General features: G+C 40.1%; 1 protein-coding gene across 1 annotated transcript; it reads right to left on the reverse strand.

The window, feature by feature from the left end:
- Nucleotides 1–1,803: 1,803 nt before the first annotated feature.
- On the reverse strand, nt 1,804–16,335 carry gucy2cb (guanylate cyclase 2Cb). Its single transcript, XM_030775137.1, has 27 exons — nt 16,209–16,335; nt 14,383–14,495; nt 13,879–13,946; nt 13,301–13,516; nt 12,395–12,516; nt 11,959–12,058; nt 11,504–11,612; nt 11,107–11,248; nt 10,694–10,776; nt 10,364–10,490; nt 10,058–10,142; nt 9,766–9,868; nt 9,392–9,454; nt 8,848–8,919; nt 8,266–8,370; nt 8,031–8,117; nt 7,690–7,822; nt 6,765–6,902; nt 5,823–5,911; nt 5,246–5,337; nt 4,909–5,064; nt 4,048–4,240; nt 3,650–3,824; nt 3,241–3,339; nt 2,978–3,072; nt 2,576–2,652; nt 1,804–1,999 (listed from the first exon to the last, which is right to left on the reverse strand). The coding sequence occupies exons 1-27, from the start codon at nt 16,333–16,335 to the stop codon at nt 1,804–1,806; spliced, it is 3,165 nt and encodes a 1,054-aa protein (XP_030630997.1).
- Between the last annotated feature and the right edge of the window lie 1,442 nt (nt 16,336–17,777).

Genomic DNA, 17,777 nt, shown 5'->3' on the forward strand with positions numbered 1-17,777 from the left:
TTTAAAATTTTTTGACAGTTGGAAATCACCGCGTTGCTTCATGAGATGCAGTACCCGACGAAGTGAGCTCTGGATGTATACTGCAAATTTTCACCAGAGTAGTACATCATCCGGGTAAATGTCGTGTACTGCAAAATTTTTATTTTTCACGTACTGTATACTACTTGCTACTTTTACGTCAAAATTAGTATGCGAGTAGTACATAGTATGCCATTTCGGACACAGCCCAGGTTTTTTGTGTTTAACTTTTTGTTGAATGCGATATTTAGCTGGTAAAATATACATTTTTGTCATGTGTTTTTTTTTTTTTTTTTGTATTTCATTTAAAATACTATTGTACTGAGTCATTTTTTGCCGAGTCATTTTATTCATGGTTGTTTAATTGAGTGGTTGAGATGATTTTTCAGCTCAAATGAATCATCAGGGATTTCACTCCAAATGCAGACGTTCAAATATAAGCACTTACATGCACACACACACACACAAACTCCCTAATGAATCCCAGGTTACTCTTTGAAAACAGTTCAAACCAGGAAGATGAGGCCTCAAATGAATGCTTGTTACAGGAAAAAAAAAAAAAAACATACCACCAATATTTATCTCATCCACGTTTTTATTATTTTTATTTTCCTGCCTTTCTGTTGTACGTATGTGAACTACTGAGATGTGTATTGTGATTTATACTCATCTTGTTATTAAGCTGTTTTGTCCCAGGGGAGGATCTGTATTACTTTGGAGAGATTAAGAAAGTTCATGTTCCGGAGAGATATGAAATATTTCCTGATTGTGAGTTTTGAAATGGAGATGGGAGAAGAGATACAAGGCATGAAACGTCTGTGTGTTATAGAAGTCTGGTGTTACTGTACGTGTGTGTCTGATATTTGTGCCGCAGAATTCAGGACGTAATTCTTCCCCTTTAACTACTGTTAAAAAGCAACAACAATCAGAATATTACTTGAGATATGATGAAAATTAGAATTTTAACGTACACACCACAATTTTCCTCAATACTTTTATTTTGTTTATGCCAAAGAAATTGGGATCAGTGGCCCATTTTGCTTCCTTAGCCAAAATGTACCAGGCTCGTTTTAGAATTACTTTGTGAACATATCAAATATTACCAGTCCAATAAAATTCTTCTTTTTTTTTTCTTCAAATAAAAAAATAATCAGATTGAGTGTTTTGTGGGTGGGCACTGCTTACAACACTAGAACAGTATTTCTCAACAGTATTAAAGAAAAGCGTTACTCATCACATTGAAGCTGCATGTCATTCCCAGGTCAAACTGAATGTCAGCTTATTGATTAAACACAGATTTAACGAGCACTCTAAATGTGATATCTGATAACTGAAAATACTGCAAATATAGTTCACAGGATGAATAAACTGGATTTTCTTGCAATACAGGTAGGACGTACAGCTATAGCTCTCATGGCAGCTACAATTTGAATATTCCACGAAAAAGTACGATTTTGTCAGATAGCCAAAAGTGATACACATCTTATAACTCGAGCACACACTGGTTAACTGAGCAGCTGTGTTTTGTGGAATACTCCCCCTAGCGGTCATCTCATGTTTAATAATGCAAGCTTAGCTTAAACAGCAATTTTTGCTACCTGAAGACACTGTCAAAACCCCCCCTAACTAACGCATTCTTTTAAAGTGCTTGTGTAAGAAAGAAAAAAAAAAAAAGACTATAATATACAGTATATACATTAAACTTACAGTTAAATGTCTGCGCCCTTTTAGTTTAACTACACTGAAGTTTGCATTGCTGTGGGAGAGATAAAGAAGCTGAGGGGGTTACTGGTCTGTGCTCTGGTTGTCCACAGTAGCCAGGTGTAGGTATTCAGGCTGGCTGTCACCTTGCCCTTCATCACCGACTACTCTCTTCAGGCGCGTGGAAAGGGTCTTCCGTTTCTCCATGCTCAGAGAACGCTTCTCCAGGCACGTCTGGATCATCTGAGCGAGATCCTGCTGTAAGCGCTGGAAGTTTTCCCTGCCGGCCGGAGAGAGAGAGGGGGAAGCAAATGAGACAGTGGAGAATGAAATGGAGACCTTTGCGCAAAGCATTTCGCCAAAAAAAAAAAAAGAAGGCCTCAAACCTCAAACTTAAATCCAGTCGCGACATAAAATGCCAGCTTTATCAAGTCACCAAAAGTCATTTCATTGTTATTCTCAGAGAACTCATAATTCAGTACAGGATCCAGAGCATGAATTATACAACTTTTTCTCCAGGGCTATATAGCATAGGATATATAAATGTATTGACCCCCCCCCCCCCCCCGAACTGTTGGGGGTCCAAATCTTAACTAGGAGGGTTAGACCCATCCCCCACGTAATTCGAACCCTGACAGGATCATAGAGAATGCTTTCATCAACCAAAATTTCACCTGTACAGCTGTGGCCCTTTTTCACCAACATGTCATAGGCTACTTCACCGACATGCTGTAGTCTAGGTGCTCCATAAATTCATGTACATTAGTTTGGGAGAAGGAAGCAGGGATACTGGAGGCCTAGAGGGGAAAACCTCGGGGAGGGGGGGGGGGATTTATAAGGTGATGGATGAACTTACACTGTGGGGGGTGTCGGCAGGTTGTAGTCTTGCCCTGTGATGCCTGTTAACCAGTATGTCATCTCCATACCTTTTCCCTGCAATAAACATATACACATTCACAATCACTTACACTCGTACACACTGTTATGTTACATAACTTAACTGAAGTCATAATCCAGCCAGCAGTGAGAGATTTATTGTGAAAACAGTAAAAAAAAAAAGTTTTATGTGTGAAAACAGTTTTATTGTCTCCTGACATGCCTTCAAAAGTACAGTTCATTCTGAAATCTTATTATCACATTATAGGAGCTGTTATATGGGCTGTAACATTTTAACTCCAAGTCGTTTCACTACAAATTACTGGCCGTGGTATTTAAATTGAGTATTGGAAAATAAAACATGTAAGAATGAAAAACAGACCTTTAAATATGTCTTTCCTCTCTCCTCATACTCAAACTTGCAGTCTGTGAGCTTCAGAATGTTTAGCGTTGACTGACTGACGTGGATCCGCAAGGCTGAGAGCAGATCGGACACCACAGTTACAATTTTAAAAAAAAAAACTCAGAAACTGGAGAATATTCCAAACACTGCAGGAGATTACGGACTATATAGGTTAGGATGATATAGATATATTAGATAGTTATATAGATTATGGTGCGCGTCTTCTTTCAGGTTCTGCTTACGTAGTCCCGTAGACTCCATTCTGGAGGCAGTATTCACTGTGTCCCCAAACAAGCAGTATCTCGGCATTTTAATGCCCACCACGCCCGCGGCACAGGGCCCTGCAGGCACGCGTAAACAAACCGCGTGTTGATCAGTGTAATCTCTTCGAACAACGCTGAACGGCAAAGTGTAATCAAAAGCACTTATTTATAAACATTATTCTGTTTTGATTTTTTTTTTTTTCAAAAGATTTATTTAAACATTACCTTAAAATCATTTAAATGCCGTATAAACACTTTTAAAATTCCTGAAACATTTAAGGGCAAATTTATAGGGCGATTTAGACTGCCTGCACCCTGGTAATGTCGGTGGGTTAGCTGCTGGTAGGAGCATAGGGCGGTTAGAGGGTGTATGTCGGCAGGCTGGTACCTGAGTGTATCCCGATGCGGATCCACACGGGCAGGCCGGGGAGATGGCGCAGCTCAAAGGTTCCCATAAACTCCAGTATGTCCAGTGCCATGCTAGAAATGTCCATGGCATGCCGGTTCCCGTTTCGCTGTGGGAGACCAGACGCCACCATGTACGCGTCCCCAATCGTCTCCACCTGAGACAAGCAGCAGGCCGTCACGCCGAGCACAACACTTCTCGCCGGTTCGTTAAGTTAAAAAACTGAACATATCAACACATTCGGCGGAAAACACTCAGCGCGTAAGCAGCTCTCTCCCTCACAAAGAGCTGAATATGGTTATCTGTTATATGTATAGTTTACTGCTATTTCTAAATACGTTGCCTCAATCAGTGTCTAAGAAATCAGACCTCACTGGTACCTTATAAACATCATGGTTGTCCAGGATGCTGTCAAAGTTTTTGTAGATGTCATTCAGCATGTCCACCACCTCGATGGGTGTGCTGTAGTGACAGAGAGTGGCGAATCCTACTATGTCACTGAAGTAGATGGTGACCTCATCAAAGAGCTCTGGTTCCACGCTGCCCGTCTCCTTCAGTGAGCGTACCACCGGACTGTGAGAGACAGAGAGTATCAGAAAGGTTTCTGCACTAGCCAGCGCATGCTCTCAGTCTCCTGTGTCGTGCAGATCCACCTGAAAGCGCTGCTTCATTGTAATCTGTCATAAATACACTGGATTCGGATAGTCGAAAAGCCCTAGTGCAGGAGTGTCGATATCCGGTCCTCGAGGGCCGGGGTCCTGCTGATTTTTATTTTCACCTCTTAGTTAACTGTTGATATTCACCTTGAAAACAGGTGTGGACACCCTTCAGCCAATCAGAGATTCTATTTAGTTGGTCTACAAGAAAAACAGCAGGACCATGGCCCTCCAGGACTGGATTTTGACACCTGTGCCCTAGTGTATCAGGACTAATGGTCCAACTGAATGAGGTCAGTTGGGGTTAGGCTGAAAGGAAAGTGTATTGGAAAATGGCCCCTCCTAGCTACATTTGGAAAAGACACTACAATGGTTTTTTTTGTTGTTGTTTTTTTTTTTTAAAAAAAAGATAGAAGTAGATATGCTCAATATACGAGTCAATATCCAACAGCACAGTTAGATGAAGTCACATTAAAACGTATTACTTCTAGTGACCCACACATCTTTTACTGTCTTGACCAACCAAACATCCCTACACTGGCCTGGCATTGAAATGATCTACGTCCGTTCTGTCTTGGCACTGACCCCGGCAGCAGCATGAAGTTGAGGTTGTCAGCACGGTCTCTCTCTGCCTTGTACAGAGCCGTTCTCTCCTCCACCAGGTGCTCCAGATTGCGGGAGTACATCTGCAGACGGCGGATCAGGTTTCCCATGTAGCTCTCATTGGCCTCGTTGTGCAGGCTAATCAGAGAAAAAAGTCAGAGATGATCTAATCAGGAGCTGCTCTCTCTCTCTCTATACGATCCAGTGCTTTTAGTTAGACTGTCAAGTTAAACAGAGAATACTATTTTCCTCTGTTTTCCCGTTGAATTTTTTTTTTAAAGTTTCAAGAAGCCGCTGGAATGTGTGAAAATCAGCGAACCTGACAATCTTTCCCAGCATGCTCTCGATCCTCTTAAAGTCGGGCCTTTTATCTGGATCCTCATCCCAGCAGCTTTTGATGAGCATGTATACCTAAAACCACATCTTAAAATCAGGACAGGAGACACGTATGCATGCGCACACACACACACTAATACACCCACACACATGCACACACACACACACAAGCACATACACACACACATACACACACGGACAGACAAACAAACACACACATACACGTATACACACACACACAAACACACATACACACACACACACACACATACACACACACACACACACACACACACATACACACACAAATACACACACACACACTAATACACCCACACACATGCACACACACGCAGACGTATACACACACACATACACACACAAATACACACACACACACTAATAAACCCACACACATGCACACACACACACACACACAGACACGCAGACGTATACACACACCCACACAAACACAAATACACACACACACACACACAAACTAATATACACACGTACACACGCACTTACTCAATCACAAACAAACAAACACACACCCTTACCTCCAACTCTCTTTCACCAGCTGTTTCAAAGTCTAAGTCAGGTCTGAAGAAGGAAGTTATACCGGGATATTGTACTCTGGCCAACTTTTCTAAAAAAAGTAAAGGCAGAAAATCATCAGTATGTTAATATTTACGTACATTTAGCACCATGGCCCAGTTGTTCAGAGGTAATCCGTTCGGATTTTGGCTATCGGATAGGATCAAATCTTGAAAATGGGTTGTTCAAAAGAAAAAAAGGATTCTCAAATCAGATTAGATAACGTAATCAATCTTGGTTTTGCTCTGGATCAAATCTTCAGTAGGTGTTGTTCAAAACTTTTTAGTAGGATTGCGATACCTTTGATCAGGATTATCCTGATCTCAGCATAAGGTTGGATTCAGGGTGGGTTTCAGGAACAAAATGTAACAAAACTTTAAAATCGGTCAAATAATACAACATTTGTACCAGGAAGTATATACACATTTATTTATATTTTGCACTTGATTTGTTTAACCATTTCAGTGATAAAGTAGAATCCACCCTTCTGCTGGGATCAAGATAACAAGATAATCCTGATTTTTTGGATCAAAGGTATCCAAATCCTACTAAAACGTTTTGAACAACACAAACTGAAGATTTGATCCAGACCATGATTGGATTACGTGATCTAATCTGATCCAATCTGACAGCCAAAATCTGGGCCCTTAGGTTACACTTTTGCTACAACACACCAGCAGGAGTCAGTGTTTCTAAACTTGATACTCTCATGTCGCGCTGTATCAGTGTAAACAGGAAACCGGACTACACATCAAGTCAGTAAACAAACCCGAGTCTGTGTTATACAGGGCACTTTTTCCACTAATGTTTGTTTCACTAATGTGTGTATACTGTGATATGCTGGATGAGTGTGAGATGATAAAAAATATTGCTAAACTTCCTGTGTGGTGGCAATTATGCCTCACCGGCTCGGTCAGAACAGGCCTGTGTGTAAAAGGTACACTTCCTCATCATGATTTCCTGGGCAATGATGGCAAAACTGTAGACATCCCCCTTCTGAGAGATGCCCTGTTTCCGCAAGTGCTCTGGAGCTGTCCACAGATCTGAGAGACAGAGAGAAAGAGAGAGAGAAAGAGAGACAGAGAGGGAGAGAGAGAGAGAGAGAGAGAGAGAGAGAGAGAGACAGAAAGAGAGGTGGAGAGATTCACTTATCAGCATGAAAACAAGTTTATGGCTTCTCTGTACGTGAAACGTTCAGATCAAACAAGCAAGAACATCTCCTACAATACTCTCTTGATAACATCTACTACTTTTGACGTTAGTTTTTTTAACTCTGGTAAAATATTTGATTGGAGTTATATGGAGTTATATGGACAGCAAAGCAAACTGTGATCTTAGAGTTCCCTATTTAAGGCAAGAGTAATGGTTAAAAATAAGAAAGAGAGACAGGGAGAGGGAGAGAGAGAGAGAGAGAGAAAGAGGGAATGATTATTTATGACACTGTTATATTCATTTTTACACGCCTGTATCACGTGTAACGACTTAAAAATGTTTATTCCCAATGTTAAATTTATCTCATAAGCTCTGCTGTAACAATGTAGAGCAAAATGAACTTTCCAAAAGTCTTTTTCATAATCGTCTGTGTAAAACCACAAGAGGAGGCCATAAAATATTTCCTCTGATCTCCAATCCAAATCCTGTTGCAAGATGATGGCGTCATGTCACATGTTTATCAGATATCTCTCTCTCTCTCTCTCTCTCTCTCTCTGTCTAAATATGGTAACTGCAATTAAGTTATCAAGGTAGCAAAGACTTCTGTCCCCGTTCCTTTTGCCTGGCTTATGCTTCATTGTGTGTAATGTCCATAAACAATGCTACATGGGCTCTCACCTCTGCTTGGACTGAGAATGGTGTTAAAGCCAAAGTCGGTGATCTTCACCACCATGCGATTGTCCACTACACAGTTAGTGGATTTCAGGCGTCCGTGAACCGCGATATTGCTGGAGTGCAGATATGACATACCCTGCCATAGGAGAGAGATGGGAGGAGGGGACAGTGGTCAAAACAGGATTTATATGTTTATAAAGACTCACATACTTCAAGGGTCCACTGTTCACATTCAGAGAACATATGAGAAGAGGAATAACCTAGTCTTAGGCAGACACCCTCAGGGCATTCCACACAAACTTAATGTGTCAGCAGACATTAGAGAGTTGCTGCTGACTGATTACCTTTGCAATATCGTACATGACAGAAATTTTAAACTCCCAGTCCATGAAGGTCTCCTCTGGGTATGAGATCTTGTCATTGAGGACATACTGAGAAAACATGTGACATGAGAGACAAACGTAAAAAATTATCACTTGGTCATATTCATCACATGGTAAACGTGGGTTAGTCGGCACATAATATCCAGATTTTCAGATGTGTAAAACACTGTTCATGTGGAGAAAAAGTTTTGTCTACCTTAAGGGATCCCCTCTCGCCATATTCAAACACACCCAGCACCTCCTGGTCGATCTTGACTGTCCCGTAGAATTTTGTCAAATTGTAATAATCGATTTGGAGGAGCTGCAAAAGGGCAAAGAGTTGAGCTGTATCAAACACACGTATCAGAAACAGAGACGGAGAGCGGAGAGAGGGGGGGGGGGGGGGGTGGGAGAGAGAGAGAGGGAGAGAGAGAGAGAGAGAAAGAAGGAGAGAGAGGCAGAGAGAGAGAGAGAGAAAGAGTCAGAGAGAGAGAGAGAGAGAAAGAGAGAAAGAGTCAGAGAGAGAGAGAGAAAGAGAGAGAGAGGCAGAGAGCGAGAGAGAGAGAGAGACAGAGCGAGAGAAAGCTCACAGGGCAGAGGCTGAATTCTGTGCTCATTTTCTGAGATCACTTATGTACAGTTTTTAAGGAATATATTAGGTTAATACTAAAACCGTCAATGAATATTTAAGAGTTTAGAATAAGGAGCGGTGACAATGAGAGGAATCACGTCGTAACGCATCCAATGTTAAACTCTGAGTTAAAAACATATGAGCCTTAAAAAATGAGATGTGTCTTACCGTGTTCAGTTCTATTCTTTGGACTTCATTAAAATAGCCATCTGAGTGTTTCAGCTCCTTAAGGATCACAATCTACAAACACACACACGCACGCACACACACACACACACACACACACACACACAACATGAATACTTTCATTCACACATTCCTGCTCTTCCATGCAGTGCATTCCATGGGAAATCATTAATAAAGGGATATGACCTTCTTCTTACATTCGTGGCAACTTTCTCACATGACTGAACTGTTTATAATGAACCCTGACTGATTTTGAAAAAATAAAAAAAAAAAAACATTTAGCAAGCCTGAAACAAAACTAACAGAATCCAGTCGGAGAACATATAATCTCAGACACAACATATGGAAAGTATCTCCTAATAATACTGCAATATCCACAGGTCTAATGTACGATATACAGTCAGGTGCAGATTTTTTTTTTTTTCCCCCAAAAAATGATCTATCTCTTGTAGAATGGGAAAGAACCAGGACATTTACTGAATGACTCATGGCTGTGTGGAGGATGAGCAGGAGAAAGACACAGTACCTTCTTATCGTAGCGTGCCCGACGAATTTTGAAACTCTTATTTTTCTTGCCGTCCTCTTCAATCTTAACACCAAAACATTTGAGATGACTATTTTAGATAAAGGCTAGTTTAGTAAGTGTTGGTTTAGTTTAATATTGAAACACTGCTCTCTTCTACAGAACACTGTAGAGACACGTAGCCTCACTCTAGAGAAACCTCTGGAGGGAGAAATTTTTCGCCCGAGTCTGACTACTCTTGAGTGTTCAGAAACAGACTCGCTCAGGGGTTATCAAAGCCTCGTTACTTCGTGAGTACATATCAAATAAGTGCAACTGTTGGATAAATAACAGAACAATCTGTCTGAAAACTCAGTATCCATTTTTTGCTCAGTGACCTTGAGAGAAACCATGTTGTGCTCGGTGGACTCCAGAGGCGTGACTAGATCAGAAGGAATATGAGACCATCGTTTCTGACTGCGACGGTAGGACCTGTTTTGCCTAAGAAACATACACAACAGTCACTCAGTGCCACATAGACACACGATCACAAACCTCAACACAGAATAAACATTTACTCTATATATCGGTGACCAGTTCAATTTAATGAATCAAATAAAATATGTAACAAGCTGAAGGGGAGGGGAGATCGGGTCACCTGGGGTTGGAAAAGAAGTTTGAAACCCTTACCAGTAAAAGATGAAGGCGATTGAGGCCATCACTCCCACCATGGATGTTCCCAAAACCAGGACAATAATTTCATGTTGTTCAAGACCTGCAACAAAGAGTTAGGGAAGTAATTCTGTATACTTCAAAAACATGAAACACAGGCCCTGTTACTCCTATGCTACTAAAGGACTGTTTATTGCCTTGATAACAGCAGTCTTAAACACTATTTACCTGCTCATTAGTCCAATAATAAACAACTTATATGATACGTGTAAAACTGCGTATCAGAGCCAGCTCACGTAGGCCAGGCTGCAAGTGTGGACCAACCTGCTGCTTTTAACATAGGCTTCGGCCGGTCTTCTGGGAGACAGTGGTCGGCCCAAATGAACGAAGGATTTAGGTCGACCAGAACGGTTTCGTTGATGGTGGTGTTGAATTCATACAGAACTTTGTACTAGATGAAAGACAGAGGAAAGTGTGCTTTCATTACACAATGACGTTTATACGAAGCAACGCTCAAGACAGAAATAAAACTGTTTTAAATTATCTCGATATCAGCAGAAACACATTACATTAGCTTTATTTTATTTAAAAAATTTTTTCAATGAAGGAAATCTATCAAACGCATCAAACAATGTGAGAGAGAACTCTTGCAACCTCATTCTGCAAATTGGTGTAGATCACTGAAAACGTGACGTCTCTATCTCCACGTTCATCCAGCTCATAGGGTCCGGCAATACCTGCATCCAAACACAAGATTACCTTCACTGCTGCCTGACCAAATTTTGGATAAAACGAGGAACACCCTCAAGTCAAACCAGTCTTATTATACAATATATACTATATTAACCACGTTTGGTGGTAAAATACATTGAACACTTTGAACACAGTTCTCAGTGAGGAGCATGCTCCACTTTGGACATTAGTCTTACATTCAGAGGCCCTCCAAACAATGCAGGTTATAGCACAAAGCAATGTTTTGCACATTGCTTCCTGATTCACAAGCCACCACTTACAAAGTGTTAGACAACAGAGGAAGACTGGGGTGAAATGGTTGACTTTGAGTTCACCTTCAAACGACACACTCCTGAAGAGGTTGCTGTTGACAAACTCCATTCCCTCCAGTTCCGCCCCCGGCTTATTCCAAATATTTCTCATCACCTTCTCAAACAGCAGCACAGCATCGTGATACGCTGCCACATAGTCGTTCATCTAAAGAGAGGATGAAAAACGGAACAAAAAAGAGGCAGTGAATAGAAAGGTAAAGGGAGGAGACTGGGGTAGGGGAAGAGAAGTTTCCGGATGGTATGATGAACATTGCAGAAAATGACCTCAGCAGAGAACGAAGGCATTAAAACGGCGAGAGACAGAACAGAGTCGACATGAACCAAGGACAGATGTCACCAACGGAAAGGAAAGAACACAGACATGCACGGACGTCGCAGACAGACAGAAGTGTCCTCTCACCGTAGCGGTACCGTTGATTTCTGTGATGGTATAGTTTCTGGTATCGGGCATGGTGAGAACCAACACGTTCCTCATGTCTGGAAATGATTTCTCCTTGTAGTATTTGTCACTGTGTGAAATAGATATAAATATTACTGGCTTTGAATGCTTCCCTATTCTCAGCTCACCATTCTTTTGTCATTCACTTAACTAATTCAATGTGTATATATTATGTGTGTATATGGATAGATAGATACACATATATATGTATATACATATGTGTGCGTATATACACACATACATACATATCTATATCTATATCTATCTATCTATCTATCTATGTATATCTATATATATATAAAACATACATATGTATTCATATGGTATATATATTGTGTAAATTCAGCGTTTGGTGAATCTAAGCACTCCAGGCCAGCAGTATTACCACAGAGCATTTTAAAAAATATACAACTGACCTGTAGAGGTCGATCAATATGATAGCGACTTCGCTATCATATTTTAGACTTCCGTTCTTCAGGTGAACTATGTCATCCGGCGTTCCACAAATGATAAACACTGGAAAGAATAATAAAAATCAGTTTCTTTAAGGTAAGTACATAAATGTGTATAGGAAAGGCCTGCTTTGGCACCTGTGGTGATGTGTTAGCATATGTGGTAGAACATGACTTGGCTAAATGATCCGCAAAGAGAAACAGACTAACACAAAGTGTATCCCCAATAACAACTATATATGGTATGTGATGTGAAACTTACAACTTTATTTCACATAGTTTCACAATTAGGCTGTGTCTCCTGCTGAATAAACAGTAAACCTTAAGAACAGGCCAAGAAGTCCATTAGAGAGAAACATCCAAGTCAAAAAAAAAGGGAATAATAATATGTATTCCTTACAGTTACTGTCCCTGTTCTTATTGGCAAAAGCCATGCGGAGGCTCTCTTCTGTCCTCAGTACCACACGCCTCTCCAGAGTGGGAGCAAAGTAAGCAGAGGCTGTCTCCAGAGCATTGATGTACCTACAGTAAAATAAACAACCGAAGAAAGAACGAACGAAAGAAAGAAAGTTAGAAAGAAAGAAAGAAAGAAAGAAAGAAAGAAAGAAAGAAAGAATGACGCGTCATCACATTTTCACAAAATATTCATGTGATTAGAAAAAAATATTCAGCGGACCAAGTTTGAGCGTTATGCATCTTTATCAACCGAGAAATTAAATGATAACATTTCAAATTTCACCAGCTTCATGTCGAAAGTGTATTGAGTATGGCTTGTGGGAAAAATATCGCTTTGTTTTATAGCTGTAACTTTTAGAAGGAAAAAGTGCCTAATGACTATCGTCATTAATATGATGGGGATCTGCATGTTTACTATACGCTGTAAGAGTATATCTCTATGTTAGAGCAGTTTACTATATGCTGCAGGAATGTTTCTGTGCAGGAGAACAAAGAGCATGTGTCATGTAGAAGACAAGGCCTGAGTAAAGTGTTTAGTCTGCACCACTCGGGGAGCAAACATCAGTTATCCTGTGTTCTCTGAAAGGGGCCCCCACACATGTCCTTAGACGCCTATCTTCACATATAAAAGCTTTGCGTTCCTTATCCTCGGTGAGAACGACGCTTCATTTCTGAGGTGTGCTTCTCCCGTGCACATAAACTAAAGAGGAAAAGATTCATCATATCTGAAGTTTGGTGGTTTGGTCTCTGAGACTTAGCAACTCTCCATACAGGAGACTCCAAATTTTCCTTACATGCTGCACGTACGTTATGTGTATGGCTGAAAGTTGAGATTAACAATGAGACGTACCAAAAACAATCCTCTGTGTTTGTTGATTTCTTATAGATGTACGTGTTGTTCCACTCAGGCTTAGTGCGATCCTGGTATTTCCAGAAGTGAAGGAAGAAGGTGGAGACCTTGCGCGCTGGAGGCAGCAAACGGGTGAGGTTAGCCTTGTAGTCACATGACACACCGAAGCTTCCGGCTGAGATGATTGGCATGTTGACATTCAGACCAATCTCAAGACTGAGGTATAGAAACAGCCACACACACACAAAAACACACAAACACAGAAGCACACACACACACACATGCACACACAGGCAAAGAAACACACACACACACACATACACACACACAGAAATACACAGGCATACGCACGCAGATATGATCAATACAACTTCCTTAAAATGCTATATGACAGAAGGAAATTTGTAGTTAAAATTAAGTTACTTTACTAAAATGTTTAATTTACTGTTAAAGTGCATAAATATGCATTTGGGAAAAAAAATGAATGCGGACAATGAAAACAGGCGTTACGTTGACCTGCACGCACACAGAATGTTCGGGACTTTATGGGAGTGCTATTTATCAATAAGTTAACTTACTCCACCAATTGGAAGGTTGCGTAAGTACAGGTCGGTCCCAGTAGAGTACAGCCAATGTCTCCTGTATTCTAAAACATAAAACAAGCTTTGAGGAGCTCAAGCAAAGTACTCATCTATTCATACAATGCCACAGGGAACTAGGGCATTAACGGGCAGGACAGAGCTGCCGTCTTACAGAGCTAATATGTACATTTCTAAAATAATATACCCATAAACCCACCTCAGATCCTACTTCAGTGCTGTAAAATGAATTATACTTTTACCGTGCTGAGAATTTAGACTGCTTTGCATCTTTTCCTCTTAAATTAATTCTCACAAACATTCATTTTACTAACTCTGTTGCAAATCAGTATTGCATTAGTACATCTATATTTTTTAATCCGAGTGTCGATTCTACAGAATCGGCATTGTACAAAGTTAAAGACAAGGCACATGAACAAGTAGTTGCGTGGCCCAAATCGGCTTCTTGTTTCAAGGATAGGCCTATACAAAGTCAAAACTCACAGTCAGGTTCTTCAGAATTTCTACACCCTCACAGATAGAGCTGCTACAGCCTTTGTGTTTATAAAATGTAGTCTGGAACCCGTTGTAGCTGGCAGTTAGATTGTGCTGCACACCTTTAACAAAACAAATGATAAATGTCAGAAAGTGTTCATCAGAGGACAGAAAAAAAGAGTGTTACATCACGTACAGTTATTAAGGTGTCAATTTGCATTCCGCAGATATCAAAATGTCAGTAATTACTTGTTAAGAGAGAAAACACGTGCCCAACGGAAGACGCAATGGGGTGACATGAGACTTTTGACGTGTCAGAAACATTAAGGTAACGTTACTTTCCAAATACACATTGAAGAACCACATATTTATTTAAACACTTTACCAGGATTTTAAGCTAGGCTACTAAACAGTTAAGAAAAGTGAGTGTCGCAGCTTTATTATCTTTGTTCACTCTCTTATTTTCCTTCAACATTCTCGCATGTGTATCTGGTCTGATACTGAACTTAGCGTCGGCACTTATACAGCAGTCAGCTCCTTCGTGGCTACGTGCCTGGTTTGTATTCTCCCTGTCTTAGACGTCACTTTGGATAAAAGTGTCAGCTAAATGAATAAATGTAAACGTAATGTAAATGTTATTCATAAGACTACTACGAGACAAGCGTTTGCGCAGAATGGTAATCAATATTGCCAAAAAAAAAAAAAAAAAAAACAACACCACCATTTTATTTAACATTACTTCAGGCAAACCGTAAGACAGGATATGACCTCACCAGGAACGACACATAAGACCCTATGCCTCCGCAGAGATCAGTAAATTCTCTGTAGATGTCAGATAATTTGACATTTCTCAGATGCGATAAACTCAGCTACCCATGCCTAATGGTGTAGCTGCTGAGAAACTTTGAAACTATGATGTTTTCTGCAAAAAGCTCAAGACCTTATGAAGATCTTATAAATCCATTTGTAAGTGGCAATGGTAATGACTGTTTTTAGGAAACCATTTAGGAAACCAAAATGACTGGTTTCACCACTCTGACGTCAGTTACACCGTCTGACTGTAATTCCATGCTTTCTCAATCCAAACTGCTACTAAAGTTAATGCATTTGCATAAACTAAGTATAACTTTAACTTTTAAAACGCATACAAGTAAGTTATTTGTGAACAAAAAGAAAAGCTCCATTATGTGAGATGCATGTTAGTCATAATAATGATTAATCTTTGCATCTTTGCTCAATAGAAAGGTTTTTCACAATTTGAAATCTGACCCCCTGTGCTCCGTATTGGAAAAACATGTTTCTATAGTAGCAGTTTTATTCAGTTATTGATCAATGCATGACAGAGCAAAAAAAACTGTTTTAAAATGCGTGACATAGTTACGTTCTAATCAGAGGAACTTCAGCAAACAAAACCATTTCATATGAGACATGATCAATAGTTAAGGATATAATTAGTAAAAAAGTGTGTGGGGAGGTTTAGGTAGGAATAACAAGGAAGTTTATCTCTTATAACACAATTACTTCTGTTTAATACTCTCATTCCACTCCACAAACACCAATCATGAGTTTCATACTTATTTAAAAACACTGATGAAGTACATATATAAAAATATAATCAAAACCATTTATCCTAAGTGAGAAACTGTCATCGGAGGTTCAGGGTCTTCTGGATTCAACCATCACTACTTGTCCCTGTATTAAAAGATTTAGGGGCCCAAACTACCAGGCGTCAGGCCAAATTACAAACACATCATGCCTTTTTTCTTTCGCTGCAGACATGATAGTTTATCTAACACACTTCTGAATTTGTCTACATAATAAATTATGAAGGTTACCAGCTCGAGAATTGATTTGGTGAATGGCTTTGTCGACTGGTCCTTCCACGTACTGAATACTCCAAGGTAAGTCTTTGTCTTCTAGCAAAACCACATTCATCATATATTTTCCATTAAGGCAAGGCATTGAGCACACGGTCGAAACTAGAAATCCAGCTAACAGCCACGGGCAGTCAAGCAAGGTCATCGTAATCAGTTCCGTCAATAACCTCGTGAGAAAAAGGATCTCCAGTTGTAGTAGAAGTTCCACTCAGAGAAATTCGTCCCCCAAAAAAAGTCCACATGCACAGATGAAGTCGGAATGATCCAGAAGCTTTTTTTCCGGTGGGGAAGTTTAAGCATTGGACTTCTCATTGAGACTGGGGAGAGTACAACTTCCACAAACAGAAGGGCGTCACAACACCACCCAATCCAAGGTTGGCTGATCTTACCTGAAGCTTTGTTAATGAACAACTGGCACCGTCATTGAAATCAAACCTTTGATATTATCACATTTAAGTAGGTTGTGTGAATCACAGCTTAATTCTGATGTAACCTGCAGAAAAGCAATTAATGAATCTAATAAATCATCTATTGTTATGTGCATGAAGGTTGTATTATGGTCTTGGGGCAGTAATTTATGATGGCCTTAATGCTGTAATATTAAGTTGATATGATTAGTTCTCTTCACCTAAGCTTTGATATTTAGACTTTAGACCTGCTGTAGTAGTCATTGTGATCTTAACACAGTGAGACTTTTAAAGGATACTTTGATTCACTGTAAGTGGTGCACAGATGTTGATACACTTTTTGCTTTTGTTTGTGAGCTGAATTTCAACAAATGACATTGACTAACTTAACTGAAATGAAACTGGACTCAATTCAACAGCCGTATCCGACGACGACCAATAAGGAAGTTGTGGATCATCTCCTTTGTGCTATTATAAGTGACTAGAGTTGTCTTTGGCAATAAGACAGATAAAAGATTGTTATCATACACCACACAGCTGGTTCTGCATATGAGATGTGAAGGAAACTAAATGTACGAACTCAAAAGGATGAGGAAGAGTGACTCGCGTGGTGAAATCTATGAAGTGTCATATAACATCTTCCACAGAAAAAAGAAGAAGGAAAAACAATCAGAATATAAAAAGTGTGAGTGTGAGTGTGAGTGTGAGTGCGTGTGCGTGTGCGTGTGTGGGGGGGGGAGGGTTGTCTGCTGTGTGGAAGAAGGAGGGGACGAGGAGTATAATACAGGAACAAAGGCCAAAGGTTGGAGAGAGAGCTGTAAAGCCAGAGGTCTGTGAGTCTTTGACAAACGGAGGCATCATAAATGGTTAAACCTTAATAATAAAAAAACGATTTGTTGTGTTTGTGTTCCCATGCTTATTCAGCCCGTTGAACAGACAAGCAATATAAGAAAACAATTACCAAATTACAAACAGATTCACCAGTATCTCAAACAAGTGATTTACAACAGTTCAGACATGTTTGTGTACCTCGTTGTGCGCATAAACCACTTACAAAGATTCCCAATTTACTTCATTTTGCTTTGTTTTATTTTATTGAGCCCTTGCCAAGCAGGTAGCT

This window comes from Chanos chanos, chromosome 5, assembly GCF_902362185.1.
Source record: "Chanos chanos chromosome 5, fChaCha1.1, whole genome shotgun sequence".
Taxonomy (NCBI): Eukaryota; Metazoa; Chordata; class Actinopteri; order Gonorynchiformes; family Chanidae; genus Chanos; species Chanos chanos.